The 25,604-nt window shown below is 36.8% G+C and overlaps 1 protein-coding gene across 12 annotated transcripts in view; it reads right to left on the reverse strand.

Moving 5' to 3' along the window:
- Window positions 1–25,604, reverse strand: part of CAMK2D (calcium/calmodulin dependent protein kinase II delta) — a 274,602-nt gene that overhangs the window by 74,856 nt on the left and 174,142 nt on the right. For 10 of the 12 annotated variants that reach the window (XM_060012914.2, XM_060012913.2, XM_060012915.2 and 7 more), the window contains exons 5-6: window positions 7,795–7,860; window positions 4,405–4,477 (exon numbers count right to left, since the gene is read on the reverse strand). In XM_060012914.2, the coding sequence (XP_059868897.1) occupies window positions 4,405–4,477; window positions 7,795–7,860 (139 nt within the window). Of the gene's footprint in view, window positions 1–3,395; window positions 3,469–4,404; window positions 4,478–7,794; window positions 7,861–25,604 lie in introns of all 12 variants that reach the window. The other 2 variants (XM_060012924.2, XM_060012925.2) reach the window with 1 other exon arrangement.

The raw sequence follows: 25,604 nt of genomic DNA on the forward strand, positions 1-25,604 counted from the left end.
ATCATTGTTCTGATCTATTCTTTGATCTCTATAATGGTTTTCAATTCAGTTATCTAACTGAATTGAGAAGTGGTAGTGATTAAGCTTGCAGACCCTGGAACCCAACTGCTTGGGCACAAATCCTATCTTACTAGCTGAGTGACCTTGAATAAGTTCTTTTACTCATGGCTGTTAAATCTCCCCTTAGGTAACATGGGGATGGTCATAGTGCCTTCCTCATGAAGTTGTTCTGAAGATTAATATGATGATACAGTACAGGGTATAACAGTAACTGCTTGACAAATGGCAGCTATGGCCATTTTTATTATTTAGGTTCTGCTTTGATTCAAACCCTCTCAAAGACTAGAGTCATATCCCTGAACTATAGTCCTATAATTATGTTAGCACTGCTGTATCTCCCCAATACTGCTTGAATCTACAGCAGTTGGCCTGACACTGAATGCACCTTAGACAAAGGTTGTGGTCCATGTATCCAACGGATACTGCCTGGTGCTGACTGACATGCTTCTGTTATGCCAACATCCCACCACCCTGAACTTTCTCCTGTTGCTGTGCCTGCTGTGCCTTGTCTCTAGGTCTCGGTAAGTTTCCATCTGGTGGATTCTACTGTCTAATAAGCCCCCAAGTGTGGCAGTTATTCAAATATTCAAACCGAGATCTGTATGCTATCACTGTATCAAAGAGGATATGTTTACCCTCTATTTTATTCAACATTAATTAACATACACAACAATCTGTTTTATTCAATGTTGTCCTTTCTATTACAAATGTGCTTTTGGTTGAACTTGATTCATTCCTAAATTAAAGGACTATGCTGCAAGTATTAACTAGGTATAAGGTCTCACATTAGGTACTGTAAAGGAACACAATACGTTAAATAGCTATTATCTTAGGAGGGATTTATAAACAAACTGTACAGTACTCCTATGCTCACAGGTGTCTGTGATAATGATGAAAAATGTAATACTTCCTGTGTTTTTATCTCACTGATACGGACAAGTTAAACTGCATGCCTGTAGTGTACATGAATTAACATACGAATCATGACAGGGAAACAAAAATATATGGCCCAACAGTAGTAAGGGCAATATTTTGATTAAAGCCTGAGAATAGGTTTTGGCAATTGATCTTTTTCGTTTTAATGTATCGGTAAATATGCTATTGCAAGTTGTATACTTATCAGACTATGCATGGCGGATATAAAAGACACAAATCAAAGCCAGTGACTGAGCACACTTAAGGTGTGCATAAGTTGTCTCTCACGCACAAGTTTGGGCCTCTCAGTATATTTATGTCACGGCCTACTGAAACAAGCATGAGAACTAGACTCAACTGAGTGTATCCAAGTCAGCAACTTCACAGAAACTAGGACAATTATAGACATTATAACAAGCTCTATCAGAAATTCATCTCTATCCTCTCCTAAAAACAGGGTAAGAATGGAAAGCAAAAACACTCTTCTCCCTTGCAAGAAATCTGATGGGTGATGCAGCAGGCTGTTTCTTTTAGTAGTAGCCTTGCTGGAAATCACCTGCCTGAGTTTTTAATTAGTGACTTTAGCTCATATGTCAGAAAATATATTTTTCTTCCCCACCCACATCCTAGGCTCACTGCCATCTCTGAGTAAAGTTACAGTCTTTGGGGACTTCCCTGGTGAAAGCCCATGTGCAGCAACGAAGACCCAACTCAGCCATAAATAAATAAATAAAAAGGAAGGAAGGAAGGAAGGAAGGAAGAGAGGAAGGAAGGGAGGAAGGAAGGGAGGAAGGAAGGGAGTTCCGGTCTCTGAAGAGCTCTGCTGAGTTTGGACACTGACAAAAGTGCAATATCATGACCTCACAAAATATATTTTGAAAGTCATGGAATAGAATTCACATTTTTCATCCTTGGCTTTTAGAGTATACTTATAATTACATAAATGTAGCAAAATGTTTCAAATGATAACTTTATTAAACAGCAAAAATAATGTGTATGTCTACATACGTTCACTTAAAAAGGAAAAGTAGCACTGTGAGTACTACGCAGTAACCAAAAGGGGCACTGTCTTTACATGGCTAGTAAGGAATTTTTGAGGTGATTGCCAAATATATGGGTTTTCAAAGGAACATATTATTTTTCCTTTATCCTGATGGCTAAGTTTGGTGTTAGCAGATGGACACAGTCCTATCTTGGTTCACCAAAAGAACAAGGCATTAACCTACTTTTCCTTTAGACATGCAAAGCTCTCAGACTCAAACTGAAAATCAAAGGAAGATTCTAGAAAACTAAGGCAATGTTTTGCTTAAAAATCACATCTTCAAGTAACTCACTGTGGATCGTTAGAGATATATTCTTGTAGAACATACTAAATGAATGGAAACTTCAGATTTACAATTTACTATAACTAGAGAAGTCTAGAGAAACCAGCCTAGGTCCTCCCACTGAACCCACTACAGTTCAAGACATTCTAAATTATCCTTTGCCACCTTTGTACTAAAGCCTGGAAAAGGCTGAGGTTTCAGATGAAAAACCACAACTATACAGTGCTCACATTTGCTATTTCCCCCACCCAGGAGTTTCTCTCCATTGAAATTTCTAGGCCTTCACTATTTCTCTGAAATTTCATAAGTAAAACTAGAATGCTGAGAGAAGAGGTCAGAAAATTAATAAAAGGATAGTCTTCTCTGAAATATTTAATTTCTAAATGATCTAAACAATTTTCAACCTCAATGGTTATCAGAAGCTGAGTCAAGTCTTAAAAGTATTAGTATCAAATATACTATTTGATAATAAAATTTGTTTTACCCTTTTTCCATCTGTTTTAAAAGGCAATAATATCTTGGCCCCTAGGAATATAAATAAATAAAAACCCAGGGAACCTCAGTGTCCTCAGAATTCCTGGGACTAATGTTAAGGGAAAGAGACTTCAGCACCCAGAATGGGATTCTTTAGCACCAATCACTTGGGCCAAAAATCTACCTAATACATTTATCTCTATTTACTTTATAATTCTGATAACCATTTACATATTACGTAAATATAATATGACTATAAAATCACATGTTTGATCAACAAACATACTATTACGTCCACAGAACAAGTTTAGAAAGAAAGAGATCAGTCCTACTCAAAATCACATTAAATGCTGCATCCATTCTTAGGAAGAAGGAAATATAACCTATTTATTGTTAATGTTAGGCAATGCTTTCTCTCTGGATGAAATGGGATTTATGTAAGTCTCAAGTGTGCATTAGAGAAGAGATGACTGTGGCGAGGGAAAGTGTCTTCGTAATGTGTCGGAATGAGTCCACACAACTTTACTGCTCATATTTTTGCCTTTACAGGTATAACTGCAGCTGAACAGTCGTTAGGAATTGTGTGGTGGTTTGTCTTCTCCAAGGGCATTCATTACTCACCTTCAGGTCCCGATGGACTACGCCCATCTGATGGCAGTGTAGCACAGCCTCCAGGATCTGCTGAATGCAATGACTGCATGCAAACACCAGGGGGCGTGTGTTAGTTCCAAGCTTACACTCACTGTCTGTATAGCCTCAGAGAGACTGGGTTAAAGTGCAAAACTAGCAGACAACTGGAGTTGTATTTTAAACATCTTCAGTAATGTAAACATGCTCAAGAAGAGTGACTACTACCTCAGAACAATCAGGATCTTGCCAGATGTGAGCCAAAATGTGGGTCCACTTGTTCTAGAAAAATCCATCTTAAAAATATTTAATTCAGGAGCTCATTTCCTGGTTATAAATCCTCACAGGAAATGAACTGGAACACAACTATTATTTTTATAGCTTTTGTGCTCCACCTCCACCTCACACAAAAAAAACTGTTTCCCTCTTCTCTCCCATTTTTCTAGTATCATTCCAAAGCTGTCACATTAGCAGTCAAGGCACCATTAAGGTTAAATTAGGATACGTAATGAATTTTTGATAAATCATTAACTTCGCATGCTTTAATTTAGCTGGCAATTATCATCTCTTGCCTGAGGGTTCATCAGACTCAAATGGAGCAATGCGTAACCAGTTGTTCTGCTACAGCAACCCATGGTCTCAGAACAGAAGTGGTGTTTAAATCTACAGGCGGACATACATCACAGGCCAAGTTTATCTCCAGGCAAGTGCTGGTCATCTCAGGAAAGCCTGCCCCCAAACTGCCTCTGGTGGTTTACTCCTCGGAAACGTAACAGGTGTTCTCAATACTGTCCTTCCCTTTTTGCTATGATGTATATTTAGCCTGTAGATGAGCAAACTGAAAGAGCCATCATGCATTATCATTTCATCATTTAGTCATTTTAGGGAAAAGTTGGGAAAGGCAAGGGAACCATTTTAAATACCCACCCTCTGCCCTTTCCCCAGAAAAAAAAACCAAAAAAAAACTTCCTTTGATTCAGATTTATGGACTCCATATACTGACCTTCAGGTCCCTGTGAACTATGCCATTTAGGTGACAATGATTTACACTTTCTAGAATCTGCTGTATACAATGACTGTAAAGATACAAGGGCAGAATGGAAGGGAGAACATTTTAAAGGCACATAGTCACATTGAATACAAAATAAAATGAAAGTTTGAACGAAACAAACAACAAACAAAAATTATATTTTTCACATTTTTTTAGCTTTACACTGGAATTAAATAATGCTGAATAAAGCTAATTCTGGTTCTAACAAAAATGACATCCAACATAGAATTTGTGACATATTCAGACAAAACAATTTGAGCTGTGTGTGGTTTTCATTGCAACTCCATAAATTAAATCATTTGTATACAGAACTCAGTATTTCCATATTCAGGGAGAAAATTTTATAAATAATTCCCACAATGTTCTGGGAAAATTCTTCAGTGAAATAAAATTTATGGGTATTTCTCATACACATCTAAACTGTTTAAAATCTGAGGTCACAATTAAACATAGGTGTTGAAACAAGAGGGTAAACACAGATGAAGTGGCAGGTGAAACAAAGGTCAAAAAAAATGGAGGGAGACATTTACCATTTTGACTTAGAAATGGTGCTGCTTGTATAATATATTAATAGGAAAACTAACGCACGTCTCCAATAACAGGGTGAATTTAAAGTAAACCCATGGCATAAAACAAACTCCTCTTCAGTATAGTCATACTCTGGGGAAGGGCTAAGAACTTACAAAAAATAAATAAAATTTAAAATCCCCTGGAGCACTGGTGGTTGTTAGACACATTTTCATACACCCCAGTGAAGGAAAACTTATGCTTATTACTATGTTAAAATGCACAACTTATGCTATTCTTATTAAAGGCTCACTGATGTCAAATAGACGCTAATTAAATTCTATGGTAGACGTCATCGATGGGCACCTATAAGGTCCCGTGAGCTGTCATATGACATACAGTAATGTAGAACATATCACACTGATGAATTCTGTACAAGTTCACTATGCGATTCAAATGCAGGTATATACAGACATTCATTTATTCTACATTCATTCATATAAGGATTAAGCAAATACTTTAATGAGGATATTTTCAATCATTTAATGTACAAAATACTACTACTCCAAAGTAAATTCTTGAATTAAAAGAAAGTAATCACCATCTGATTTATTACAACATGTCACAAAATTGATCATGATTGTGATTTTCTAGCTCTAACTTGATTAAGTGTACCACTAAAACAGCTTCATATTGGTTGTTTTTGACTATACAGCTTATTGGAGTGTCGGTAATTATCTGTTAAATCATATGATTCTTTTGCCTTCTACAATAATGTTCACTTTATACTACTTTTTAGGAATACTTCACTCTCTCATCTCAAACCACTGGTATAAGTTATTGGGCTTAATGAATAACAGAAAATAAAGAAGTAAACAAGAATTCATATTAAATAAAGTTCACCATATGTTACCAGTGAGAATTAATTCAATTCTTAACTTCTTGAGGACTAGTACTAAACAGATTTTTACAAATTATTTGCTCTTTATGCTTGTAGTTGAGAAGAGAATGTTTCTTCTCCTTGATTATGTGGGGGACCTATCCTAAAATGTATCCCATAGTACATTCCAAAATTTAATATAAGCATGCATATGAAATGATCCAACCAACCAAGGGTCTATCCTGTTATCTGCAGGGCTGCTCGATAGTGAAAACGGTCTCTAGATTAATTTCAACCAATATTTTGAAACACAAGAACAACCTGTTTAACATAACTTTGAAAAGCAAAATAAAGGAAATTCCCTCACTTTTTTTATTACCTTGATTAAAAAGATTACTCTTTTGGAAAGCGGGCAAATAGCTACTTCCAAGGCTATTCTGAAGCCCTTTTCAGAGGCCTAATGTGAGGAACTGGCTTAAACTGAACAAGCGATGATTCACTCATTATAGTATAAGTGACATGGAACTTTCTATTTGACTTTGGCAGGAAAAATTCCATTAAAAAATTAGAGTGTAGTCATGTGCAGAGAAGATTCACAAAATGTCATAAACAGTAGCATTAAACCAAAAAGATTAATCAGAAATTTAGAAGTGAGCCTGTATATACATGTGCTACTTTGGAGGGTTGGGGAACCTTCTATCGGCTGACTATCTGCTGAGGGCCAGGCTACAGGGGGATGAGCAGCCTTAGGAAGCTCTGAAAGCATTAGATAGAGAACCAGCAGGCACAGACCATCAGTAACTGAATATATATAAAACATCTCACTTATATTGCTAATAATGAGCCAAGCACTCACGGCCAGATTTTTCAAAATGAGTACCAACTGCAGAATATATGTAAGAGATGCCAAGGAAATTAACACCATACAGTCTAAGTAATGTCTGAGCAAGTAGATTAGTGTTACTTTACTCCAAAAATATTGCCTAGGAAGTCTCAAATTAGACAAAATGTTAGCCATTTTTAACTTCTGTAAAAATGTTGCCAATTAACAAGATTGGGAAATCCTCTTGAATCCTCTGAAGTACCTGAATAAATATTTTTCAAGTGAGAGTTCCAAGGACATTAATGGAATTTCCAAAGCATTAAACAGCTCATAGTGCCTGAAGGAGACCACTGGGCCTTTTGGAGTCTGTTTCTTTTTATGGCCTCTGATTAGACATGGGCTGTTCATGGAACTTCTGTGATGATGGAAATGCTTTATATCTGCTATATCCAGTCGGTTGCCACTAGCCACTCGTGCAATTAAGCACTTGAAATGGGGCTAGTGCAACTGAGGAAGTGAACTTTTTATTTAATTTTAATTAATTGAAATTGAAATTAAGAGTCATATGTATAAACAACAAGGTCCTACTATATAGCACATGGAACTATATTCAATATCCTATAATAAACCATAGCAGAAAAGAATAAGGAAAAGTATGTATGTATAGCTGACTCACTTTGCTGTACAACAGAAATTAATACAACATTGTAACATAGTATCAACTATACTTCAATAAAATAAATTTTAAAAAAAAGTCATGTGTGACTAGTGGCTACCATACTGGGCAGCCTAGCATCTAGAGAGCTCATAACTTTGATAAAAAAGTATATTTCTTTATTAGAAGTCATTCCAGTTAGGCTTTTTTTAAAAATAAAATATGTATTCTAACTATAGATACTAGATAAAAATAAAGTTTAGTCCAGATTCATAGTTGTTTTTTTTTCTTCAAAGAATCATCTTGGAAATCCTTAAGAGAGAAATATCAATTAAGAGGGTCTCATCAAGAAAAGTCCAAGATGGTATTATAAAAGTCTCATAATCTTAAGCATCATAATATATTTGTAGAGAGATATACTGAACAAGTGTCATCTGAGTGCTGAGTCCTGTATCTTGCCCAGGGCAAGTCACTTACCTGGCGTCGGCTTCACTGTAATATTCTCTCGCCACTATGTCTTCGAACAGTTCACCTCCAGTAACTCTGTGAAGACAAACAAGATATTCACATTAAAAAAGAAGAAAAAACTAGGCATCAATAGATTTGCACCAGTGTTCATATGAAATATACGCTTTCAGATTATTTTAAAAATTATTATCAAAACAGAAAGCATATTAAAACATTATAAGACTCCATAATGTTCAATTTATATTAATCTAAACATTTCCATCTTTTCTGTTTGCCTTTGCATCACTAGATCCCGAGGATACAACTTTCTGTATACCATAAATATACTCAGACATATCTTATAGAAAATGGTTTCTATGAAACTCTTCAATTCTCTAAATATTAACTGAGGTCTGACAAAGTGTGTGGAACCATTTAGGAACATTTTCTGAACAAAAAGAGAGGATAACACATCATGGGTGTAGAGTGTGAGTTTGCAGGCTGTATTTCTCTGGAGGGGCTCGTTTTTTAAACTGCAATGAACATGCCTTTATGGGCTAGAGGTGGCCTTCCAAAATACATACCACTTTGGGGCTGAGTGCTTGATTTTCCTTGTAAAGCAATTTCCTTTATGTTCCATGTCTTTGCCGGTAAAGTAAGACTCAGGTTTTGGCAGTGCCTGAGAGGCAGCAGTGACCCCTTGCCAGCTAGGAAGGAGCCATATCTGTCTGCCCTTCTTAATAAAGTGAAGACTTCCCCACAACTCAGCAACTAGGTTTGGTTACTCCAGGAAGTTCATTCAGACCGTGGACTTCGAGGTTCTCTAAATAAGGAGATGTAACTATCTCTGGGATTAATTTCTTCTTCAGGTCCAATAGATTACTGCTTTGGGGCTACAATTCCCTAACCACTGATTCTCTGGCTTAGGCTTTTCTTCTCCCTGCTTAAAAAATGACTTTTTAAATTTTAAAAAGTCATGTAATTTTGTGGTAAAATTTTAAAATATGGAAATGTACCAAGTCCTCCCCTATCTCTTAATCCCAATTCCACTCCGGGGAATAAATCGATTTTAACTTTATGCGTGTCCTTTCAACTTTTTGTGTATCTTTTAACATTTATACTTTTCCCTTTGCAAACACACACAAAGAAACACTTTTCTCACTAAAGTGCGATTGTGCAATATACAACAATTAGGCTAATCGTGTTTTTCATTTTACATTAAATCATGGGCACTGTTTCATGTCAGAAGCATTTTTTTCCCTATTTAAAATAAGTAGTGTGTATGCGTGTGTGCACGTACATCTTTGAGAGTATTATTAGAAGATAAATTCTTAAAAGTAAAATTACTGGGTCAAAGAGTATCCACATTTAAAATTTTGTTGGGAAGACAAGGAAAATTACCTTCCAAAATGGTGGTACCTCCAACATTTTGAAAGTACCGACAGGCCCACATCATTACTAATAATGGTTATTGTCAATAAATGAAAATGCCTATCTAATTGGAAAAAAGTTAGCTCATGTTAATACGAATTTGAGTATTAACGAAATGAATCATTTTCTTATGTATTTATCAGTCATTCCTTCCTCTGTTATGATCTGACTTGATTTTAAAAGAAACTTTCAGCTTTGGAGTTTAATCTCATAAGAGCTAACATTTGTTGAGCGCTTTCCATGTGACACACAGTGTGCTAAGCTTTATGTTAACTGATAAATTCTAATAATTTAGGATGGTTTTACCACTAGCCCAGTGTATTGATGAGAAAATGGAAGTACAGAGAAGTTAAGTAACTTGCCCAGTTTTACACAGCCTTGAGTGGCATAGGCGGGCCATCCACACCACAGCCCATACTTTAGATCACTACACAGTACAGCCTTTTCAATAATTACACTGTCCATTTTTCTAGAGATTTAGAAGGTATGAGTCATTTGGTCAAGCATCAAGTGAAGGTATAAAACTTGCTGTATGTACATTAGAGAGTGTGAGATAAAATTAATCTAAGATAGTTTTTTGTTGTTCTTGTTTTTTACTTTAATAAGTTCTGAAATATCATCGAACGATAACATGTTCCAGGGATCACCAGTTATTACTCTTGTCTGTATTTTCCTCTCCTAAATGAAAAGATGTGATACTATAAACTGTAAACTTGTCTGAAAGTTTACCCAACTTTCCCCCATCTCCACTGCATTCTGGATATTTGTAAGTCCTTTAATGTTGAAGTTACTATTTTCAATTCTATTACTTTTACATATAAAATAAAATGGACATCTAAAATGATTATTTAAAGCTTCATATGGGCTTGTTATGAAAACTATGGTTATGTGTACATGTAATTTCATTTATTGGCACAGCTAAGTTTTTCTCCCAATTAGAATCTATGATATTAACACAATCATACAGTGTGCCCTAGACAAATTATGATACAAAGTAATTAAATATTAGACAGAAAGAACTTCCAACAAATCTATTACTGTCTCCATAACGATGATAACAGTTTTGTGGGATTTCTTCCTTTGAACGTGACCAACGTAGATATGATATATATTCATATTTATCTTTGTTTCTGACCACAGGTAGCAAGAAAATCTGTATATATTACAAACAATTTTGGATTGTTAAAGTGTTTAACAAATATTGATTAAAAAGTCCATTTTCACTAATAAAATTGCTACTGCATATACAGTAGCTTCTTAAATATATTATATACTCCATGCGAATCGTCAGATCCTAAATCGCTAGCATCAGGACTTACGGACCTCTGTTACCTTAGCACTGAACCCAGCAACTAACACATAACATTTGTTCAATTAATGAGTACTGAAATAATGATTAAATGAATTAACCAAGTCAGAAAATCATGCTACCCATCTACTATAAGTTTAGAGTTTACATGTGCTTAAAAAGAAAAAGGAAAACACTAAAATTTAGCCATACGTGACAACAGGTTTTATTTCTTAAGGGGTTTGTATCTAAAGAAGAATACTGAAAAGTCAGGTGTAACTATTAAACAAATTTAAGGGGTAGAGAGAGCTTTATGTAGAGTTGGAGATTATGTAGTCAACTGTCTCTGACGGTACTCTTTCTCATTTTCTAGCATTCATTTTTCTCATTATTTAAAAATATCCTTGTGCAAATGAAGCCGTTTTGTCATTTTTGCTATATGTATGATAAACGTCTGAGAAGGAAAAAATGGAGTTCTAATAGAACACACTGCCTTAAAGAGAAGCTTGAATTTTCTAACTTTAACACATTTCTATACTCACATGATTGTTTAATGGAGCACAAAATTAAGCAGCAGTTATTACAGATTTTGGAAAATTTTTAGTATGCTATGTGAAGTTTCACACAGTCACAAATTAAATCAGTCTCATGAATAAACTGTTAGATTAATTAATTAGAGGTTTTGCGAATAAAGTGGTGTCAGGGATCTGGATGATATGAGGCATATCAATTATATATTTGAAGCATTAATTATCATTTATGAACCTCTATAACCTTAGAGCTTACAGGAAATAAACAATAACTCTAGAACTATGAAAAGATGAGACTATATATCAAAAAAATTTTTGTTGTTGCTGTTATTTATGGGAATGCTGATTCATTTTGTGCTATTCAGTAAGAATGAATTATTCATGCTCCTTGTATATATATTTGTGAATTATATCAGAAATAGTTGAAAGTAGTTTCACCTTGAATAAAACATTTATAAAATTTTGAGGATTACAGTTTTGCCTATGACACTGAGAGCAGCTACTAGCATCCAAGATGTCAAAGATTGGAGTTTGGAAGAGAAAATGGTTCCACGTTAACTCAAGAACCAGCACTGATGTAGAGATTAGAGCATGCCCAAGGTAGTGGGGCAAAACCCATGAACCTCAGGCTGTAGCCACATTGGAAAACAGGAACCCAGAGCAGGGCCAGGAGTGTCTCCGAGAAAAAGAAGTAATTCCCCCTGGAACTCCAAGTATAAAGCTGAAGAACAAACCCAATGAGCAGAGGCCACCGGACCTGAAATCCAAGGCTCTGAACAGAGACAGCAGAAGTCATGTTAGCAAAGAATCACCATAGTCAAATTTTTTGTTTGTTTGTCCAAAAACATTTCATATGCTGACTTGCATTTGGGTAACGGGTGTGTCTTCCAGTGACCTCCCAGGCAGAAGCTGCGAGTGGTGACGTGTTCACCTGTGCTACCTGCATGGTGCCCGGCACACTGCCTTCCATATTGTTGAACGATAATGGCAAGTATCCATTGGGAGCTCACCATGTGCCAAGCCCAAGCACTGTTCTAAGTCCCTACGGGTTGTAACGCAACAACCTCATGAGGTAGATACTAGAGCTATCATTTCCGTTTTATACACAAGGACACTGAATTAGTGGAGGTTAAGGACTTTTCCCAAGAACACACAACACAAGAAAGAAAGGGTTTGTTTATTCCCATTGTGCTACCCTAATTGTTTCCCCTTGGACACAAGCTGGAGAGCAGGAGAAGAGCAGGTCAAAGATCTCTGGAGAGCCCAAAGGGTCATGTGAAAAGACTGGGAAGAACAGTGACATAAAGGCACTCCCACTTATATCCCCTTTAATTCTTAGATTAAAGTAAGACCAACTGCTGGTGAGGGCTGGTCAGAGTGAAGCTGATCACGGTTCATTAACAGGAGTGTTACTGGTCTTCCTGGCCAGACAATCCTTCACCAAGTGGGATGGTCCCTTGAATAGGCAAGACTGTCGGCACCAGGCCCCACAATAGGTGCCAGTAGCACTACCTTGTCAATCCCACTATTCCCAGTCACCCCAAGGTCCCCCTAGTGTCCCTGATGAGAACCACTGAGCTAAGGGAACAGTCTATGGAGATACAATTGAAAAGTCAGGCCTTCTAAGCACCACCTTCTAACATATATAGTCAACCAAGCCAAACTCTGTGCAGACATCTATGATGGAACATTGTATCTTCAGTACTTTATAGCATGTCTGACAGATAGACAGAGCTTAATAAATCTTTATTGAGTAGATAAATTATCAAATAATTAAATGGATGAATGAAACCAGTCCACAATTTTATGGTTTAACCCATATTTAAGCTAGAAACTGAGGGTAAAGAGGCCCAACTACCTTTCATATTATTTATCTACCAATCTCTAGACAAATCCTGCTGACTTTATCTCCAAAATGGATCTGAAATCAGTACTTCTTTCCATCTCCACTCTAATGTCACCAGTCCAAGTCATCACTGTCTGTCACCTGCACTACTGCAATGGCCTCCTCATTGGTACCATCTCCTCTCTTGCCCCTCTGCCATCAATTCCCCAGACAGTAGCTTTAAGTGTACATCAAATCTTGTCTCATGGCTACATGAAGCTCTTAAATGCCTGTGCACTGCTTTTCCAGGCAAAATCCTTACATGACCTGCATGTCTCCTGACCCTCCTTGCTGCCTCTCTCCATCCTGCTCCAACCACAGCAGCCTTTCTCAAGTTCCTCAAGTGCACCAAGCTCCTTCCCATCCCCAGTCCTTTTCACGTGCTGATCTCTCTTCCAGAACATTCCCAACGTCTTTACCTTTACTATTTGGTGAGTAAATCCCTCTTATCCTTCAAAACTTGGTTTAAATTTTATATCCTCAGACCCCCTACTCATCTAAGTTATCTTACCCCCTTAGAACCCTGTATTATACTCCATAACACTTATCACCATTATAATCACGTATTTCTTTGTGTACACATTTGTTTAATGTTTGTCTTTCTACCTGTATGGTTGCTCTGGGAGGGTAAAATCTGTTCCTGCTTCTTCACTATAAAATATCAAGTGATGACACATAGTGCCTGTGACAAGCTCAATAAATGCTCATTAAGTGAATGATCCCAGGGTTTTATATTTCACAGAGAGCAGACGTGTGGGGTGATCACATATCAAGGCCATAATGTTGATGCTCCTGACACCATATCACTTACCATTATATTTTATAAGAAAGCAGGTATCTCTCAGGCAGTTTTCCCCTGGAATTCATATATTTCAGTTTTGGATCTTATAGTATCTTTCCCATAAGACGGAGTTTGTCTGTGAACTAATCATGTCTGATCACAAATGCAGGACGTACTTGTTGAATTCATTATAAAGGCACATACTTGGATCAGAGATTGAGAAGGGAATAAAAACATGGTGTTTTGAGGGCAGACAGCAGAAGCAAGAACTACAATCCTGCAGCCTGTGGAACAAAAAACACATTCACAGAAAGACAGATAAGATGCAAAGGCAGAGGGCTAGGTACCAGAGGAAGGAACAAGATAAAACCTCAGAAAAACAACTGAAAGAAATGGAGCTAGGCAATCTTCCAGAAAAAGAATTCAGAATAATGATAGTGAAGATGATCCAGGACCTTGGAAAAAGAATGGAGGCAAAGATTGAGAAGATGCAAGAAGTGTTTAACAAAGACACAGAAGAATTAAAGAACAAACACCTAGAAGAATTAAAGAACAAACAAACAGAGATGAACAATACAATAAATGAAATGAAAAATACACTAGAAGGAATCAATAGCAGAATAACTGAGGCAGAAGAATGGATAAGTGACCTGGAAGACAGAATGGTGGAATTCACTGCTGCAGAACAGAATAAAGAAAAAAGAATGAAAAGAAATGAAGACAGCCTAAGAGACCTCTGGGACAACATTAAACACAACAACATTCATATTATAGGGGTCCCAGAAGGAGAAGAGAGAGAGAAAGGACCAGAGAAAATATTTGAAGAGATTAGAGTCGAAAACTTCCCTAACATGGGAAAGGAAATAGCCACCCAAGTCCAGGAAGCACAGAGAGTCCCAGGCAGGATAAACCCAAGGAGAAACAGGCCGAGATATATAGTAATCAAATTGACAAAAATTAAAGACAAAGAAAAATTATTGAAAGCAACAAGGGAAAAATGACAAATCACATACAAGGGAACTCCCATAAGGTTAACAGCTGATTTCTCAGCAGAAACTCTACAAGCCAGAAGGGAGTGGCATGATATATTTAAAGTGATGAAAGGGAAGAACCTACAACCAAGATTACTCTATGAGTAATGAGATACAGCAAGGATCTCATTCAGATCTGACAGAGAAATGAAAGGTGTTACAGACAAGCAAAAGCTAAGAGAATTCAGCACCACCAAACCAGCTCTACAACAAATGCTAAAGGAACTTCTCTAAGTGGGAAACACAAGAGAAGAAAAGGACCTACAAAAACAACCCGTAACAATTAAGAAAATGGTAACAGGAACATACATATCAATAGCTACCTTAAATGTGAATGGGTTAAATGCTCCAACCAAAAGACACAGGCCCTCTGAATGGATACAAAAACAAGACACATATATATGCTGTCTACAAGAGACCCACTTCAGACCTCAGGACACATACAGACTGCAAATGAGGGTATGGAAAAAGATACTCCATGCAAATGGAAATCGAAAGAAAGCTGGAGTAGCAACACTCATATCAGATAAAATAGACTTTAAAATAAAGAATGTTACAAGAGACAAGGAAGGACACTACATAATGATCAAGGGATCAGTCCAGGAAGATATAATTATAAATATATATGATATATATGATATATATGATAGATATAATTAGATATAATAGATAGATATAATTATAAATATATATGCACCCAACATAGGAGCACCTCAATACATAAGGCAACTGCTAAGAGCTATAAAGGAGAAAAACGACAGTAACAATAAGAGCGGGGGACTTTTAACACCTCACTTACACCAATGGACAGATCATCCAAACAGAAAATTAATAAGGAAACACAAGCTTTAAATGACACAATAGACCAGATAGATTTAATTGATATTTATAGGACATTCCATCCAAAAAAAGCAGATTACACTTTCTTCTCAACTGCACACAGAACATTCTCCAGGAGAGATCATATCTTGGGTAACAAATCAAGCCTCAGTAAATTTAAGAAAATTGAAATAGTATGAGGCATCTTTTCTGACCACAACACTATGAGATTAGAAATCAGTTACAGGGGAAAAAAATGTAAAAACCACAAACATATGGAGGTTAAACAATACGTTACTAAATAACCAAGAGATCACTGAAGAAATCAAAGAGGAAATCAAAAAATACCTAGAGACAAATGACAAGGAAAACACGACGATCCAAAACCTATGGGATGCAGCAAAAGCAGTTCTAACAGGGAAGTTTATAGCAATTTAAGTCTACCTCAAGAAACAAGAAAAATCTCAAAATAAACAATCTAAACTTACACGTAAAGGAACTAAAGAAAGAAGAACAAACAAAACCCAAAGTTAGTAGAAGGAAAGAAGTCGTAAATATCAAATCAGAAATAAATGAAATAGAAACAAAGAAAACAATAGCAAAGATCAATAAAACTAAAAGCTGGTTCTTTGAGAAAATAAACAAAATTGATAAACCATTAGCCAGACTCATCAAGGAAAAGAGGGACAGGACTCAAATAATTAAAATTAGAAATGAAAAAGGAGAAGTTACAACAGACAACACAGAAATACAGAGCATCCTAAGAGACTACTACAAGCAACTCTATGCCAATAAAATGGACAATCTGGCAGAAATGGACAAATTCTTAGAAAGGTATAACCATCCAAGACTGAACCAGAAAGAGTTAGAAAATATAAACAGACCAATCACAAGTAATGAAATTGAAACTGTGATTAAAAACCTTCCAACAAACAAAAGTCCAGGACCACATGGCTTCACAGGTGAATTCTATCAAACATTTAGAGAAGAGCTAACACCCATCCTTCTCAAACTCTTCCAAAAATTGCAGAGGAAGGAACCCTGCCAAATTCATTCTATGAGGCCACCATCACCCTGATACCAAAACCAAATATACTACAAAAAAAGAAAATTATAGACCAATGTCACTGATGAATATAGATGCAAAAATCCTCAAAAAATACTAGCAAACAGAATCCAACAATACATTAAAAGGATCATACACCATGATCAAGTGGGATTTATCCCAGGGATGCAAGGACTCTTCAATATACACAAATCAATCAATGTGATATACCATATTAACAAACTGAAGAATAAAAACCATGTGATCATCTCAATAGGTGCAGAAAAAGCTTTTGACAAAATTCAACACCCATTTATGATAAAAACCGTCCAGAAAGTAGGCATAGAGGGAACCTACCTCAACATAATAAAGGCCATATATGACAAACCCACAGGAAACATCATTCTCAATGGTGAAAAACTGAAAGCAATTCCTCTAGATGAGGAACAAGACAAGGTTGTCCACTCTTGTCACAATTATTAAACATAGTTTTGGAAGTCCTAGGCATGGCAATCAGAGAAGAAAAATAAATAAAAGGAATACAAATTAGAAAAGAAGAATTAAAACTGTCACTGTTTGCAGATGACATGATACTATACATAGAGAATCCTATAGATGTCACCAGAAAACTACTAGAGCTAATCAATGAATTTGGTAAAGTTGCAGGATACAAAATTAATGCACAGAAATTTCTTGCATTCCTATACACTAATGATGAAAAATCTGAAAAAGAGATTAAGGAAACACTCCCATTTACCATTGCAACAGAAATAATAAAACACCTAGGAATAAACCTAACTAGGGAGACAAAAGACATGTAGGCAGAAAACTATAAGACACTGATGAGAGAAATTAAAGATGATACCAACAGATGGAGAGATATACCATGTTGTCCTTGGATTGGAAGAATCAATGTTGTGAAAATGACTACACTACCCAAAGCAATCTAGAGATTTGATGCTATTCCTATCAAATTACCAATGGCATTTTTAACAGAAGTAGAACAAAAAATCTTAAAATTTGTATGGAGACACAGAAGACCCGAAATAGCCAAAGCAGTCCTGAGGGAAAAAAACAGAGCTAGAAGAATCAAACTCCCTGACTTCAGACTATATTACAAAGCTACAGTAATCAAGACAATATGGTACTGGCACAAAAACAGAAACATAGATCAATGGAACAAGATAGAAAGCCCAGAGATAAACCCACACACCTATGGTCAACTAATCTATGACAAAGGAGGCAAGGATATACAGTGGAGAAAAGAAAGCCTCTTCAATAAGTAGTTCTGGGAAAACTGGACAGCTACATGTAAAAGAATGAAATTAGAACACTCCCTAACACCATACACAAAAGTAAACTCAAAATGGATTAGAGACCTAAATGTAAGGCCAGACACTATCAAACTCTTAGAGGAAAACATAGGCAGAACACTGTATGACATAAATCAAAGCAAGATCCTTTTTGATCCACCTCCTAGAGAAATGGAAATAAAAACAAAAATAAACAAATGGGACCTAATGAAACTAAAAAGCTTTTGCAAAGCAAACTACAAACAACATGAAAAGACAACCCTCATAATGGGAGAAAATATATGCAAACTTATCAATGGACAAAGGAGTAATCTCCAAAATATATAAACAGCTTATGCAGCTCAATATTAAAAGAACAAACAACCCAATCCAAAAATGGGCAGAAGACCTAAATAGACATTTCTCCAAAAAAGATATACAGATGGCCAAGAAGCACATGAAAAGCTGCTCAACATCACTAATTATTAGAGAAATGCAAATCATAACTATGATATCACCTCATACCAGTTAGAATGGGCATCATCAGAAAATCTACAAACAACAAATGCTGGAGAGGGTGTGGAGAAAAGGAAATCCTCTTGCATTGTTGGTGGGAATGTGAATTGATACAGCCACTATGGAGAACAGTATGGAGAGTCCTTAAAAAACTAAAAATAGAATTACCATATGACCCAGCAATCCCATTACTGGGCATATACCAGAGAAAACCATAACTCAAAAAGACACATGCACCCCAGTGTTCACTGCAGCACTATTTACAATAGCCAGGTAATGGAAGCAACCTAAGTGCCCATCGACAGACGAATGGATAAAGAAGATGTGGTACATATACACAATGGAATATTACTCAGCCATAAAAAGGAACGAAATTGGGTCATTTGTAGAGATGTGGATGGATCTAGAGACTGTCATACAGAATGAAGTAAGTCAGAAAGAGAAAAACAAATATCGTATATTAATGCATATATGTGGAACCTAGAAAAATGGTACAGATGAACCGGTTTGCAGGGCAGAAATAGAGACACAGATGTAGAGAACAAATGTATGGACACCAAGGGGGGAAAGCGGTGGGGTGGTGGTGGTGGTGGGATGAATTGGGAGATTGGGATTGAAATGTATACACTAATATGTATAAAATGGATAACTAATAAGAACTTGCTGTATAAAAAAATAAGTAAAATTTTTTTTAAAACATGTTATTTTATGATTCTTGGGAGATAACTAGCTATGTTTATATTCCATTTTTTGAAGAACTGAACCCATATACCTGTTTTTTTTTTTTTTTTTACTATATTTGAGTACAGAGATCAAGAATATCTATATGTTCAACTTCTGTTTGATATCATGCCCCTCTCATATGTTCAAAAACGTTCAAAGTTCTTGGTGAATGATGAGTTTTAAGATGAGTCAAGCGGTACAACCATGACACGAGCAGAATGAGATTTGTCAGCCAGTTGTGATAAAGTGCCAACGGTGGGCATGCAGGCGGCTGATGCAAACTTGGGATGGACGGATTCAAAACACAATTCTGGTTCATTGTTAATGCCACTGTTAGTATCTTTTTTTAGCTAAGATCAATTTATTATGTAAGTTATTTTCTAGCTGAATACCCAGTATTTGATAACACCTCTGAAGTAGTAGATTATCTGAGGTTGACCAGAAATGGTTTTCTCAATGGATGCCAAACTGCATGATGAAAATCAAAAAAGGCTGATAGTTGCTTTAATAGAAGGTCCAAAGAGATTCTTATTAATTCTGATGTAGATAGATTTGTTGAGGAATTACAGTAGAGATAATAAAACTGAGACAGGCCATTGGAAGTGTTCCATTCAAAACCTGAGTCAGGCCAGGAGGAAAGGCAGCACACTGGGGGAGGCTCAGTGTGGGATATTAAAGCAGGACAGTGTATTCATTGGCACTGTCCAACTTGTAGCATTAAGCAGAGTGGGGGAGTGGACTGGGGTGGCAGGGTCTGAAATCCTTCAAAGGAGCACTTACTTTACTCCTGTTTTTCTGTGTAATCAATCTTTCCCTTCAATATCATTCTGGATTTCTGTATCCTCCCTCAATTCTAAAACTCATGCCAACTCTGCTTTTTAATCCCCTCCTCATTCCGTCTTTCGCAAATGCAGATGAAAAGTTTGAACCACTAACAAAAGTTCATATTCTTAAAGTTTTTTCCTCTTTGATGACCACGAAAAAGCATTAATGAAAATAGTGCTGCTAACCACAATTAAGGGCACATAGAATAAAACAAATGCAGAAATGAGATAGGTTATTTTTGTTCTGTTAACATCACAGACCTCCTCAAGTGAGCAAGTCAGTCATTAAGCTTATTATATATGTGTGTGTGTGTGGTTTAACAAGATGCCTTAATCTAAGATTGCTTAAATGCTCAGGCAATATTTTGCAAAGATGTACATTTCAAAATGAATGCTTCCTGAAGGCAAGGAATAGACCACGATTCTATGCATTAAAAAAAAAAAGTTTGATACAAATTAAAATCATAGAGAGATACCAACTCACACGGCTTAAGATGGTTACCATAAGAAAAACCAGAAAATAACAAGTGTTGGTGAGGACACAGAAAAACTGGAATACTTGTGCACTATTGGTGGAAATGCAACATGGTACAGCTGCTGTGGAAAACAGTATGACAATTCCAAAAAAATTTTTTTAAACAGAATTACCATATGATCCAGCAATTCTACTTCTGGGTATATACTCCAAAGAATTAAAAGCAGTTTCTTGAAAAGATATCTGCACTCCCATGTTCACAGCAGCATCATTCACAATAGTTAAAACATGGAAGCAACTCAAGTGTTCATTGGCTGATCAGTGGATAAGCAAAATATGGTATATGCAGATAATGAAATATCGCTCAGTCCTAAAAAGGAAGTAAATTCTCACATATGCTACAACATGGATGAACCCTGAGGACACTATGCGCAGTGAAATAAGCCAGTATGATTTCACTTACATGGGGTACTTAGAGTAGTCAAAATCAGAGAGACAGAAAGTAGAATGGTGCTTGCCAGGGACTGAAGAGAGGGAAGAACGGGGGGTTATTGTTTAGTGGATGCAGAGTTTCAGTTCTGCAAGATGAAAAGAGTTCTACGGATGGAAGATGATGATGGTTGCCCAACAATATGAATGTGCTTAATGCCACTTAACTGGACATTTAAAAATGGCTAAGCAATTTTTATGTTATGTACATTTTACAATACAATTTTTTTAATCAAAACAATACTTGATGATGATAATAATGATGATGGCAGTGAAAAAGAGTATAATATAATGCAGACTAAATAAGTATTGCTACTTCCTATTCCTCTGTGGGTCCCAGAGGGATTTAGGAAATTATCCATACCATACACTTGAACGTTAATAAACAGTTCTACGCCATCCAGTTGTTTGTTCCACTGTTACTTTTCACTTTTAGGCAGCATGGTCAAATTGATAATGAAGTAGATTCAACATAATATCAACTGGTTTGTTATTAGCCAATTGTGTGAGGTCAGGTCAGGCGAAAAATTTTTTCCATGCTCGATTTTGTCTATTCATAAAATGCAAAGAGAAAAGACAGCATTCCTCCCTATTCAGAGCCACCAGATAAGGGCTGTGCAATTTGTGCTATATACAAAGGCACAAGCCAAGGAGGCAAGGGAGGGCTGTAATCCAGCCTTATTCCACTCTCTAAGCAAAGTGCCCATACCAGGAGCTTTTTTTTTTTTTTTTTTTTTTTTATGCGGTACGCGGGCCTCTCACTGTTGTGGCCTCTCCCGCTGTGGAGCACAGGCTCCGGACGCGCAGGCTCAGCGGCCATGGCTCACGGGCCCAGCCGCTCCGCGGCATGTGGGATCCTCCCGGACCGGGGCACGAACCCGTGTCCCCTGAATCGGCAGGCGGACTCTCAACCACTGCGCCACCAGGGAAGCCCCAGGAGCTTTTTCTAATGGCACAGAAACACCAACAGGCTAACAGTGGCTCTATCCATATCTGACCAAGTTCCATGAGTAATTCGGTTCACATTATCCCCAACTCACCAAGATATGACTGCCATGACCCCAGAACCCCTCTGCAATACCCAAGGACACTCAGCAAGGCAGACCAAGTGTTCTCAACCTGGGCATATCAAATTTGAAAGTAAATGCTCTTTCTGTAGTGTCTATGAGGTGTGAGCCATTTATAAAATTCCTTATAAGTCCTAATGGAAATCTTAAAATGGAAATTTAAGGCTGTGCAAGCTGTGTTTGGAGATCAGCAGAATTGTTTGCCTCTCTCATGTCTTATCACAGAACATACCTTCCTTTGACTTGGGGTTAGCCTGCTGAGGGGCACATTATCTCCTTGGCAATTGATGACTTGCAATCACACAGCTTTGCACCAGTCCTACCCTTAGCTCACCAAAAATCTAGCGTGGCACATGAACATATTTTCTAAGGATGGAGGAGTTGATAAAATAATACGCTCAGCTCTCCAGAAGAAGACACACAACAGACAACACAGTGCCTATGCCTATATAAAGTGAAAAATAATGAGAAAACTGATAATCCATCCAGGTAGACTGTGGTGTATGCCCTGTTGAGGCATCAGGCTCCCCTGCCAAGCATGGGCTTCTGTCCCTTAGATTTCCAGTCCCTGGAGCTGAAGCTGGGCCCACACCCAAATGTGCAAGACACTCTTGGAGGTGAGGGATCTGGCTGAAGAGAGTTGGTTACACCCTGGACCCACAGTTTGGCAACAATAATCTTCAGCTGAAAATGTGAGACCAAAGGAGAAATATCTCTCAACGCTCAGGTAATCTGCAATGTAATTAAATCATAGAGAGAAAAATTCCATTCTTATAATTACTATCTAATTTTCTGCTTCACCTACCCAAGCTAACTGCATATCCTTTCACATTTTAAAAAGAAGTTAAATTATGTATTTATAGCAAGTTTTTAAAAAATAGTGAAGTCACTGATCTTTATTTGCTGACCTAAATATTTTAGTAATTTCCTATAAATTATATATTGTATTTGTTTTGCATATATCATATATATACATGTAACATCACACTTATAAAAAAATAGATTCTCATTTTAAGAAGTGAAAGAAAAATTTCTAACATATATCATACATCTCAGCAAGATACCTGATATCCCATACTCTAATGTGCATAAAAAATAAAAGCCAGAAACAGGAAAAAAGCACTCACCATTTACAGATTTATATATACTACAGATATTCTAAAGAATCACAAGAGACTATTATATGTTTTTAAAAGAGTGGAAAAGTCCACCTAATTAGAAAAAATTTGAGTCCTGTGAAGAAATCTATTAACTGCACAATTGAAATTCAGTAAATCTATCAGAAGTTCTACTATATAAAAGATAAACTAAAATCTTGATACTTGTGCTATCTCTTAGTCATTTACGAGACTAAGTTTCAAGCAATGCAATGTGGACGTGACTATTCTAAATTTACCTTCATATTGAAATCACTGTCATTTAAAAAAATCTCTTGTATTACCACAATTTTTGCTCATATTTTATTATTTATCATGCCTGGATGATCAGAGGAAAATAATCACTTTTAAAAATATATCTGCCATTAGCCCTCTGATGAATGTTACTAAGTGATCACCATCACCTTATAAACTACATATCATTAATTTTTTTACATATACTGAACCACTCTAGGACTCCTGCTGACGTTCTGCTGAATTTTCCCGTGAATTCCTGTTTTCATTGTTAATGCCAGGGCAACTGCCTTTGACTAAAAATATCACTGCAGCTAAGTTTTGTTTCACAAGTTAATTGGGCTGAAACAGTTGGCGTATCTCAGTAATTCATCTAAAAGTTGGCTTTAGGCACCAGAAGAATGAGACTGAATTTAGCCACAAAATGTTTGGATCGTCTTATGAAAGCAGCAAAGCCACTGTAAATGATGGGCGAATTTATACTCCCAAACTAAGATTCTAACATATTTCTGACCAACATTATTCCAGAAAGAATCCTGGAATAGAGGTGACAGATGAGTGAACCTAGTGATTCAATGACACATGCCTATAAGACAATACTCCAAAACATTGGGGTTTTCCAAGATGACAGGTATGAGTTTTGACTCTTCAGGAGCCCGACAGACTCTCTGTTGCAGAGGACATATTGTTCTTGGGGATCCCTGTGGGTGTGTAGATGTTTACAAAGGAAATACTCAAGCTTATGTGACTGCAAGCTATTAAATGGTGCTTGTTGGGACTTCCCTGGTGGCCCAGTGGTAAAGAACCCACCTTCCAATGCAGGGGACACAGGTTTGATCCCTGGTTGGGGAATTAAGATCCCACATGCCATAGGGCAACTAAGCCCACATGTCACAACTACTGAGCTCCCATGTTGCAAACTACAGAGCCAACATGCCCTGGAGTCCTCGAGCTGCAATGAAGAGCTGGCGTGACGCAACAGAAAAAAGATCCCACATGCCTCAACTAAGACCCGATGCAGCCAAAAAAAAAGAGAGAGAGAGAGAGAGAGAAAATAAATAAATAAAGTAAATATTTTTTTAAATGGTGCTTTATGAATTCAGGGAATAGCAGGAATTTCCCCACTAAGTTCTCCAGTTAGAGACACATTTGTTCTCACATTTTCTTCCTGATAATACAAATAACCATGAGGAGTTAAGCTTGTCACCTATACATCAGCATTTTTTACATACTAATTCTACAAATATTACCGAACTGTATCCCTAATATGTACAAGGCTTGCCCGTACTAACAGATAGGGATATAAAGAATCAAGTTGTAACTATCATCAAGCATTTGGTCTATTGGAAAAAGCAGAAAAATAAATCGAAAGGTATCTTTCTGTGGAACATGCTTTAAAGCATAGGTCTGTTTTTAAATCGTTACAACCTGGTAATCCTAGTAACTAGAAAATCTTCTCATTTACATAGGAAGTATGTGCAACTGTAAGTAAAAAAGTTCCACTCAATACCCATTGGCAGGATAAAAGGAAGGAAAATTAACATGAATGTGGATGGTGTAAGAGCTCACTGATAAATAAGCAGTAAGTACCATCCACCCTGGAGCATTATACCAATGGATGCCCAATGTCAGTAAGGCTGGGGGTCCTCTCATAGCTTGTCACCTATTGCAGTTTATGAGAAATTCCTGCTACTTTCTCCATTTTCACAGAGGGCTTTAGACCACTGCTATATGAATTCAAAAAGTTACACTCTTTGTACACAGGATAAGCAAAAGGAGAGGAGGGAGTAATAAATTCACAGAGGATAAAAGAGAGGAGAGAATGATAAATTCTTTCTGGGAGTCAGAGAAACCTTGAAGACTGACGTGCTGTTAGAGAAAGAATGCACATACATGTAGCCACAAAACGTGGGACAGGAATGCCCAGGCAGAAATGCGAGTTTAGTTGGAGAAAGATGGAGAGAGAAAGGGATCAAAAGGATTGGAAATAGGAATCTCAATCTCTTCTTATTTGGTCCCAATATTGTTTCCTTCCATTGTTCGCAATAAATACCCAGGATATACCTATTACTAAAGGGACTTACAGAAGCTATATTCTCCCAAATGCTATAAACATTCTCTTTGGTACGCTCTAGAGATCATGCTTTCATACTGGAAACTGGTAGTAAGTTAATTTCTAGTATCACAACATTTTCCCAAATATCTGAATAAAGACTCATCAAACTAGAATCAATCTAGTTTTTGTTTTTGTTT

The sequence above is a fragment of the Delphinus delphis genome, chromosome 5, assembly GCF_949987515.2.
Source record: "Delphinus delphis chromosome 5, mDelDel1.2, whole genome shotgun sequence".
In the NCBI taxonomy this organism is placed as follows: Eukaryota; Metazoa; Chordata; class Mammalia; order Artiodactyla; family Delphinidae; genus Delphinus; species Delphinus delphis.